Source organism: Chenopodium quinoa, unplaced genomic scaffold, assembly GCF_001683475.1.
Source record: "Chenopodium quinoa cultivar QQ74 unplaced genomic scaffold, ASM168347v1, whole genome shotgun sequence".
Taxonomy (NCBI): domain Eukaryota; kingdom Viridiplantae; phylum Streptophyta; class Magnoliopsida; order Caryophyllales; family Amaranthaceae; genus Chenopodium; species Chenopodium quinoa.
This window is the reverse complement of record NW_018745454.1, coordinates 1178340-1189452: the sequence shown is the minus strand read 5'-3', so window position 1 is coordinate 1189452 and position 11113 is coordinate 1178340. Positions and strand designations below refer to the sequence as shown.

General features: G+C 34.0%; 1 protein-coding gene across 1 annotated transcript; it reads right to left on the bottom strand.

The window, feature by feature from the left end:
* Positions 1 to 2098: 2098 nt before the first annotated feature.
* On the bottom strand, positions 2099 to 10616 carry LOC110713887 (dihydrolipoyllysine-residue acetyltransferase component 2 of pyruvate dehydrogenase complex, mitochondrial-like). Its single transcript, XM_021892323.1, has 19 exons — positions 10401 to 10616; positions 9556 to 9649; positions 8949 to 9082; positions 8779 to 8864; positions 8579 to 8619; positions 7934 to 7989; positions 7775 to 7849; positions 7602 to 7694; positions 5409 to 5654; positions 5233 to 5305; positions 4666 to 4760; positions 4399 to 4484; positions 4242 to 4317; positions 3391 to 3458; positions 3236 to 3302; positions 3044 to 3139; positions 2848 to 2950; positions 2623 to 2721; positions 2099 to 2536 (listed from the first exon to the last, which is right to left on the bottom strand). The coding sequence occupies exons 1-19, from the start codon at positions 10404 to 10406 to the stop codon at positions 2466 to 2468; spliced, it is 1665 nt and encodes a 554-aa protein (XP_021748015.1). The 5' UTR covers positions 10407 to 10616; the 3' UTR covers positions 2099 to 2465.
* Positions 10617 to 11113: the final 497 nt, after the last annotated feature.

Sequence of the window (11113 nt, the reverse complement as noted above, 5' to 3'; positions counted from 1 at the left end):
AGGAGCACGTAGAAGTGAACTACTTGTGCTGCAAGTGAAAGCAACTAACCCATGATTTCTTCAAACTCCAAAACTGCTTCCTTAATTTTCTCAACCAATTTGACTGATTAAAACCCACGTTAAAATAATTTCCAAAAAAAAATCTTTTTCTCAAAAATAAAAACCAAATCAGTTAAAAGAAAGATATTTAATATTTTCCAAAAGATAATTATTTAAGTAAATAATATCTAATAGAAATATAGGAAAATATAATTAATTAAAATAAGATACCTATTCCACTTGACTCCTACTAATGTCAATATAATTTATACGTACAACAAGCTAAAAAGATAACCTATTAATTTTTAAACTCCTTGCTTTCTCTGAGGATTCTTTGACTCTGAAGTTTCCACTCTTTAGTTCCCTCGGGGAACTAAAGTCTTGCTTTCTTTATTTTATCTTCTCGTTTAGTCTTTAGCCTTCTTTGCCTTCTAGTATGTTCGTTCCTCCTCAAGTATATCATCACATACTTCAGTTTCCTCCTTGAAACCTAAGACTTACAATACTTAAAGACACTTGTTAAAACGTGTAAGTTTGCTTGAGTCATCATCAAAACACATAAGGGTCAACAATTTCCAAGTCAGGTCATACTCGAATTCAACTAACTATAAATAAATAATTATCATTTTATCAAGCTAATTATTTCCTTTGACTATAATATACGAAGTATATGGCAATATAATAGGGAACTATAGTTTATAATTTAAGAAATAATTATCTCTTTTGACCATACAACAAATATATAGGCCCTGTTTGGTAGTTAGCTTATTGGAGGTATATTAGCTTATTTGACTAACTTTAGCTGATTGACTAGTCAAACAAGCTAATACAAGTGTTTGGTAGTAAGCTTATTGAAAGAGCTTATTCCACTAAATAAGCTCTTTTTGAAAAAGCTCATTTTAGGAGCTTTTTCAATTAGCTATTCATTAATTATTGTGAAATGACACTTATAACCTCATTTAATTTAAAATTCTATCTAAACTACCTACCCCACAATTAGCTTATTGGTCGTCATTTCACATACTCAATCACCTTTAAGCTATCAACTATTTACCAAACACTTTTATATAATCAGTTAGTACAATAAGTTAGTCAAATCAGTTAATAAAATCAGCTAGTTAAAATCAGCTAACTCAATCAGATTCAGCTTTCAGCTTTCTCCCAAACAGGGCCATACTATATTTAACTATTAAATTTGAGGATGATGCTCCTTTCTTTTGTTAGCCTGGACCGACTTGGTCTCCTTAGACAAAATGCTCTGATCAACAATAATAAGGTGGTCTAAATTGCATTTAAGGTGATTTGAAATCGTGTCGGGAACAATTTGGGTTGATTTAGGTCAGGTCAATAACAAGCCGCGTTGATTTCGAGTCGGGTTAGCAACAGATCGGGTTGAGTTTTTGGGTCGGGTTAGTAATAGGTCTGGTAAAATTCGGGTCGGGTCAATAACAAGTCGGGTTGAATTTGGGTCAGTTCAATAACAAGTCGGGCTGATTTCGGGTTGGGTTTGTAACAGATTGGGTTAAATTCGGGTCGGGTTAGGAACGGGTCGGGTTGAATTCAATTTCGGTTAGTAAAAGTCGGGTTAAATTTGGATTTTGACGTGTTAAAACGGGTTTGGGTCATTTTCGGTTCAAGTCGGGTTCGGTTCAGGTCAATAATTTACGGATTACATTCGGGTCGGGTCATCTCTGGATCAGATCATGTTCGGGTCTCACATACTTGGGGTCAACTCAGGTCTAGCGTTGGATTCATGTCGGGTCAGATCGGCTTTAGGTCACCATTTTTTCAGTTCAGATGGGTGGGTTAATAATCCGATTTGAGTCAGTATTTCGGGTCCGGTCAACTTTTGACAGCTCTAGTCCTAAGTACATGAAAAGAATACATATAGAGCATTTAACGCAAGTAATCCGCAAATCTCTAAGCTTTTTTTTTCCAAAAAATGAACACTTTTTGATCGCTTCCTCATTTCCTTAAACTTGGTTATTACAAAGAAATATAGAAAGAGTAGAAACGACACATTCAAACAATTTTAACAAGAGGGGAAAAAAAGGATTGTGATGATTTAAAAAATATACTTGTGATAAACATAGGTACACTTAATTTTCAAAATTGTTTAGGCTAAAGAAGAAATTCCAGCTATCAATTTGTCAATGCTATAAAAGGCATTGAAACCTTGGTATTTAAAGCCTCCTATATTTCGCTTGGGAAAATCAATTTGTCAAATTGCAAAAGACTCATCCCCTCATTATTACAAAATTGTACACGATTGCCACGAGTACCCTGAGCTCCTAGAGCCATGACACCCTTGCTCCTTTATGTCAAAACAACTGTGAACTCAGAAGATGCTAGTGGAAGTAAAATCACAGCATTCAATCAATCAACTTGAGCCCAAATAAGGAAAAACTATAAACTAAAAATCAAATCTACAGCATCATTGACTCTGGGTTTTCGATGTAGCCTTTAAATGCTTTTAGCCACTCTGCACCCATGGCACCTACATAAAGCGAGTGACAACAGATTAACATTCAATTCTCATGGCAATGCATAACTTTACTGAAATGTGTAGCAAATGTTACTCACCATCAATGACACGGTGATCACAGCTTAGTGTAACAGACATGAAAGAGCCAAATTTGAATTGGTTGACATCATCATCTGAAGGTATAACTCTCTTTTGAGCTGCACCAAGTACAAACCAGATGTATATATGAGAAACATATGTATAATTGGGTTGACGTCTACTTTAAACATTTGCTGTTTCAACACTTGTATGTATATATGAGAAACATATGTATAATTGCGTACCAGAGCCAACTGCAAGAATGGCTGCCTGAGGAGGATTAATAATTGCACAGAATTGTTTGATTCCAAACGGTCCTCCCAAGTTTGACACAGTAAAAGTGCCACCCTATAATAACAAAAAAAATATTACAGAAAAAATTAAACGAGAACACTAACGAGGCCACGATTATAATAAAATTAAGTTTAAAGTTGTTTTTACCTCATATTGTTCAGGTTTCAGGCTATTTTCCCTTGCTTTTTGGGCCAAATGTTTAACTTCTTCAGAAATTTTGGATAGACCTTTTTTGTCAGCATCCTGCCAACAAACAAACACAAAAAACAAAAAAAAAAAATCAGTTAGCATTAGCTTTCAGTAATGATTGCTAAAGTAGAAGTAGGAGTCATCATATACCCGGACAACTGGAACATATAAACCATTCTCAGTTTGCACTGCTACATTGATGTTCACATTGTGATACCTGAACACAACAAAAATTACAATTAATTTGAAGCTATAATAAAGAGGAATGCACCAAAATGAAATCGACATATTAGCACAGTACTCACTGGCGAATAAAGTCATTGTTCCAAGAGCTATTGCATGCAGGAACTTTCTTCAGTGCCAGAGCAGCAGCCTACACAGTAAACACAAAGAGATACATTTAAATTACATCTAATAAATCCGAATTTAATATACACACAAAATTGCATTAAAGTTGACAAGAACTCCAACTAGTTGCAGCATGCTGTGTCGAATAGTAAAAAACAACATGAAACAACTCCCATCCTACTGACTGACTACAAAAAAAAATCACAGAACAAGTGGACAACCACACTGGTTTGCTTTCAATATGAGATATACATAGAACAATTTGAAACCACTCACAATCTTGACTACGTTTGATAGAAATACTACCTCCATCAAGTTGTCAATATTTCAACTCTTTCCAATGACCCAAAACATTAGTCATGTATCAATATAAATTATAAACAAAGTACATAATTTGGATAATGCTATATGGCGATCGGATGAGAATGTAAAAAATCCTAGCAAGTGTACATGCATGAATCACTTATAAGATCTTAGTCAAGGTGCTGCACAAAACAAATTAGATACTAAAAGGAAAGGGCACATGTACACTAAGGGTACATGAAACATTATATTTCCACCATTAATTGAATTCCCGAAAATCTTTCCTGGCTAGATACTTGTTCAAATGTATTTGTGAGCTATTAGAATTGTTGAGAATGAAATATTCTGTGTACACCTAAATAAAATATGCTATTGTCCCTAAGATACACAAATTTTTTATGTAATATGAAGTAGAAAATAATAGACATCCAAAACAAAATTTATAAGTACATTAATAGCAAAAGGAAAAGATGTAGTCGCATCTGACAATATACAGTGCAAATACCTTGATCACAAGATCATTAACAGAAATCCTCTTCCCTCCAGAAGCCTCTTGTAACGAATTCAATTGACTTCGCAATCTGAAGGTCATCAAAGAGCGCAATTAAGACAGTTAAACAAGATTTAGAGAGAGAGAGAGAGAGAATCAAGCAATTACTTACTCCATAAGTTTGTCCACACAAGTATCTACTGTCAGATAATAATGAGGAATGGTTTGCTTTGACATTAATAAGCGTGCAGCTGTGACCTGCCATGTTGACAAATAAAACGTAAGCCAAAGCAGCTCACTTAGTGACCATAGTAAATGACTTTTTCCCATCGTCTATAAAGGTTCACATCACCATGGCCATAGAATTGGATTAAGAACTGGAGATATTCTGGAATTAAGAACAGATGCCTGTGAGGCAAAGAAACGAGAAAATACTTGCCTTTCTTATCTGAGAATGAGGAACATCTGAAAAGTCCATTCCAGCTCCTTCAGCAACCTTAGGTGCAGATACTTGTGATTCCTTGCCCCTAGATGCTATACAAAAAGCAAAACACATACATATGTGAGCCAATTGTAAGGTAGTACACATGTCTTTGTGCTGAAAAGACTTCTACAGTTATATTCACATGAGCACCTCTATACAAAATTTATTGACTAAGTATAGGTAAATAAATCACACCACATAGGCAACAAATTGTATTGGAATCCAAGGAATTTGCAGTAGAAAATTTTAAATAAATAATTTATTGACTTTTAAAAAAAAAATTAAAATAAATAAATAACAAAAGAAACAAAAACAAAAAAAAAAAAAAAAACTTCTTGAATCTTTCTGCGATATAAAGTGGGATGAAAATTGACCCAAAAAAAGCTACTTAAGAAAACAACCATCACAGGACTAACAGGCGTATGTCATAAAAATAAACCAAAACACAGAGAATTATAGACACATATAACTGTAGAGTGAAATCATCAAAAGAAAAAAATAAAAGAAAACAATGCAAATTACCCAAGTAATCTTCAATGTCAGCTTTGATAATGTTTCCATCAGGACCTGTTCCCTTTATGCTTGACAAAGAAACCTTTATTGCACAGAACAAAATCAAGGGACACGAGTTAGAATCATAGAAATATCCCAATGCAATAACTAGAAAACCTGGAACAAATTTCTAACAAGTAACCCACATTGTGCTCTTCAGCTAATTTCCTTGCAAGAGGACTAGCAAATATGCGATCCCCTCCAGATGATTTTTGACTAGATGGAGCGTTCTTCTCCTTGGGTACAGCAGGAGGAGTCTGAGCTGTTTTTTGTTCAGAAGCTTCAGGTTCAGATGGTTTCTCAGGTTCAGGAACAGCAGTTTCTGATTTGGAGGGTGTGTAATCTTTAAACTTCTCAATATCTGCCTCATCTTCTACGGTGATAGCAATCACCTAACATGAAATCAAGATAACCCAAAGTCAGACTTTCAGAGACAATAGAACACCAATTACATTGACAGGAAAATGTTTTGAAGATTAGATTCTGCCAGCAATACTGTAAATTTAATGAAATACAGAAACAACAATGCAATCCCTAATGTAAGTTTCAAGAATCTGATAATATCGCATCATAATTCTCTCTTAGCTACAGGATATTATTGCTCCATGTTTGGGTTTGCTCTCACAGAAGAATACCTGATTAGGAGAAATACTAGAAGAGGATTATATATTAAGGCTTAAGAATTACTAATGCTAGTGTGAACAAAAATTTAAAATGCATAAAAACCCTGGAGTCCAGAAGGCTTGCTTGGCATCATCCTAAAATTATTATCTTTAGTCTTAAAGAGGTTAAAGACTGCATGTCATTTGCGTAGTTGAGTCATGAGGTAATTACTATCACAATCACTTTTACAGTTTAAAACTGTAAACCTCAAAGTGACAGTACATAACTATATACATTGTAACACAAACACAGTAGACACCTTTCAAATGATGCAGCAAGTGACAGTGACACAAGCCACCATCAACAACCAGCAATAATTTAAATCTGGAATTGAGAAAAAATATATTTCTAACTTTTGCTAAACAAGTGCTTGCAATTGGATCAAATTTAATAAATACGAAAGTATCATCACACTTTGCCTTTTTACAAGAGACTTATAGCAATGATGCTAGAAACAAAACTGGCATCTCTATCTATTCTGATGGAGCCTAAGGCAGTAAGGCTGAAACAAAATATTTTTGTTACTCTATAAAGCAAAGGCCTTCCTTGGGTGAGTAATTTTAATTTGATTAATCTTCCCTCAAATTTTAATATGAACTATAAACTCAAAAACTGTGAGGGTAGCAATATTAAACATTGAATACAAAATTCTTTTATTACAATCTTACTTGAAACATATGTTACGTCTCTTGTCTGTTCTGATAAAACTTGTGGCTGCTACAAGACAGTTTATACTATAAAAAATAAAATTCTATAAAAACTAATTACAAATGTATATCACCATGTCAATATTCTAATTTCTTACAAACGAAATCCCAAGGCCACCTTATTCTTAATTCACTAAGAGTTCACCCCAGAACAAATCACATATCCTTCATAATGCTTTCTACAAGTCAACCCACCGTACCAAGAACATCCTATATGACAATGAGAAATTAAGACACAAATAACACTGTATGAGTGTATATGCTGAAAAATCTTCATAGTAACTCAACAATAAAGAAATCAAGAAAAATTCTTAGTGAGTTGATACACAGCATGCAGGATGAATGTGTGCTGGACCAGCACATTCAAAATTACTGGCCACTTTGCTCCACATTTAGGTGGGGTTATAACACCGACGGAATTGAGCACAGGGAGATTAAAAGTGGGGAGGGTGTGTGGGTGGGGGGGGGGGGAGCTTTAGGATATAATTTCAAGTTAAGGGTATATTATAAACAGCAAAACTAGATAAGCTAAAGTAGCCTGTCCGTCCACTAAAATAGTAATTTCCATGCTATTGCAAATAGTGTTAAAATTGAAACTAAACAAATAACTTGACAAAATAGATATAACTATATTTTATACACCCCAATCATATAATTGACATAAATTGGCCTTTTATCGGCTTGAAAAAGCCCAAAAATGCACAGCAAGTGCTATATCTTCAGAGGGAAAAGATACTTGTGTGAAACAGAACATGGAAGGCTCGACTAGCTAACCTTCCCCAAGTAAGATTATTAACAAGTTGCATTAAGAGTGAATACTTATAGCAATCAGTTCCACATCCGGAATCAAATGCTTGAAATTCTAAGGGAGAAGATAAACAAACAATGCAACTGCACTCCACTCTTTCCACGGAACTCAAGTCAAACTCCAAATCAAATCATGATAATAAAAATCAGCCAACTCAATACCTCGCCAACTTTAATTCCTTGTGCGCCATCTCCTTTAACTATCTGGGCAATATAACCATCCTCCATACTTTCCATCTCAACTGTCGCTTTATCCTTTCAAGATTGAAAACAAAAGCATAAGTATCTTGGGGGAGCATTAAGGAAACCTTATTTGAAAGAAGCAAAATACGTACTGTTTCGACTTCACAGATTACATCACCAGGAGATACTTTATCTCCTACTTTCTTCACCCATCTAGCAATATTTCCCTGGAATTCCATTAAACTATTATCCATTTGTAGTTCATCAAGTCAAGTAAGTCCAGCATGTCAAGAGAGGTGTAAATCACATACCTCTTCCATCGTAGGAGAAAGAGATGGCATGCCAATTTCTTGATGAGGTGGCAGATCTGAAAAACACAGAGTTGAAAGAACATCATAATTTAGTAATAACGTACTAAAAACTCACTCTGGAAAATTACTAAAAGCTGGCCAGAATTTGAATGAGATATGACCATGTAATAATATACCCTTCTGTCCACATATTTTTCACGAGTGACTAAAACAACCTAATAACAGAATAAACATTACAACATCCTCTGCCTTGTCTACTAGCTTAATAAAGAATATTGTGCTATTAAATAATGCGAGACTTGCTTAAAATGAGTCAAGCTGATACACTAACTGCTTACAAGAGTATGAATTAACAGCTAAGATAAGTACAGCTATCAAATTTTGGCTGTTTAGAGCTAAAGCACAAATTCTGTCCGTAAAAAGACTTCAAGATATCCAAAGTTCCGAACACACAAATGAGGCCAAATAAATTCAATATCAATCTTGCATATGCCAATAGAAGACACCAACCAAGCTCAACAGACCACTAATTCAACAACACATAATGTAACAGGCTTAATTGAATTGGCAGAAAGAATTTTAGATGCTCCACTAATAAATAGAGAACTAGAGATGCAATTACAGCAAAGGAGAGGAAATAAATACCTGCACTTGATGAAAAGTTCCTTTTTGAGTGCAGCTGCAAACTGGAGATTCAAACAATCAAAAAAGAGAGAATATTTAAATGTGGAAGAAATAGCGGCAGTCCAAATTTTTAAAAGTACCCCAACTGATTAAGCAATAGCAGCCCTTCTTCTACAAAGAAAGAAGAGTGGTCTACAGAAGATCAGGAACTAGAGGCAAACCTGGATCCTCTAGACAGGACTTCATAAGATCCCATTTTCAGAGTCATGCTTGAAATACTTCTAGTGAAGACTCCGGTTGCTGGTGCCTATACATCACACGCAGAAGTTTAGGGGAAAAAACACATCTTGGCTATTTCTTTACCAGCAAGAAACAAACAACATCCACTAACCATGCCAGCTGCAGGGTTTGAAACCCTAGGAAACTGACTGGAATTGCCTTTACTGGAACTCCATCCAGTTAATGAGCTACAAGTTCCATCCCCTTTCTGATAATTCCAGCCAGACTGATGGATCTTCAAAGCATCTGGTACAAAGATAACTCACATTCAAACCCAAATATACAAGGTAAATATAGGTTAGGCATTACGAGTTTCTAACCACAGAAAGCCAGCTCAAGGAATGGAAAAAAATTAAGAAAACAATATATCAACAAAATTGAAGTTACAGATTCAGCACTACATTTACAAACATAAAACCTGGTTTTCAATGTTAGGTTAAAGTGTTTCAGACACAATCAAGCATGTTACAAGCTTACAACAACAACTAACACAACAACTCTGTAGGCAAAGTTATAATTATTGACAAGCAACAATTCAAAGAACAATAATTAATTAATCACAAAATAAAAAATAAAAATTGGCAAGACCATGAACATTAAACACCAATGAAATAACACTAGAAAAAATATTAATCAGTACAAGATATATAGACAGTTTTAAACAATTATTCCATTGGCAAACAAAAAGGAAATCCAATTCAGAGATTAGCAAGGAACACCTTCTACAGTTTTTGAGGATGAGCGAACGTCATGAGTGAACTGTCGAACCAAATTGGCAGGTGCACGGCGCACCGACTTGGAAGCAATCTTGGACTGTCAATAATGTGAAAAAACAAAAGGCAGAACAGTTAACATGAAAATGTTTACAGCGTCCTACTCATACTAAAATCATCATAAATATGTCATTTATAATCATATAACACTGTTTTCCTGACATTAGCAATTAGATAACATTCATCAACTCGTCTTTCGGTGTATGGTTAAACTCTTTATAGCTAACAAGCACAGACTAATACAAATTGTAGGTTTCGCAATTCCGAGCTAATTACAAAATCTATAACTTAATTAAATACAAAACCTCCTAAGTATGCTTGGATTATATGTATATTGTATAGATTAATCAAAATTTTATACACATAAATTACGGAATTACATTCGATAAAATTGAAAATTAACAGATGACAATTAATAAAAAAAAAAAAACCTTTGATTCAGGCAGCACAAATTATTCAAAAATTTTCTCGAATTGTAAACATAGGATTCCGGAGGCACAGATTATAAATAATACGAACATCGAGCATGAAATTCAACCATTTACAAAAAAAATTAATATTCAACCAACCTATAATATCTAGATTATGCTTTATAATATGGACAAAAAATCACACCGAAAACCCTAAATTACCAGTAAATTACAAAAATTTAAATTCTAGGTTTATAAAACACATCAAGAAGAAATTGAAATGAAGAAAATCAATAATATAAAAGCGAATCATATTCCAAAAGTCGATCAAAAATTGGCACAAAAAGCAAGTGATCTAGAGATAAAAGCGATCAAAAATACCAGCATTGAGGAGAGAGAAAATTGAGCTGATGAGAAATTCGACGACTGTTGAGAAAGAAGATCTCCAGCAACCTCAGCGAGAGAAAATGAGAGAGTTGAATGTCAAAGGCTAATTCAGGTGTCAAGAAATGAAATAGGGTTGCTTTTTTTGTTTTTTTTATTTTTTAAATGAGATGAAGTTGCGTCGTTTGATTCGAACAACAAGTTCTCGTGCTTTTTAGGACTTTTCTAAGAGTATTATAAAATAAGTGCATTTAAGTAAGAACGCATTTTTTAAAGCATATTGTTTTATAAAATTGCATTTATATATATTATACTTCTAATAAAAACAATCAATTTTAAGAACATAACACTACATAAAGTGTGTGATAATTGTAGCTGTTAAGCGAGTATTAATGTATTACCCAGCTGTCTAGCATTTCAAGAGTTTGTAAAATGTTTTTTTTTCTTTTTTTGGCTTTGATGACATAAAAATAACAATATGTTCAAAATTATACTAAAAATTTTCATACACAAAGCTTCTACTTTTTTTTTTGAAGGGGAGATTAAAATTCATTAATAATAAGCCATACGGCACTTACATAAGAAATCGTAATCGAACAATACAAAGACAAAAGAACCAATTACAAGTTCGAAATAAAGGAAACTACAATTGCACGCGCAAAATGACTTTCTGAAATACCCTTGGCTCATATAACGTTGTCCTATGCAGG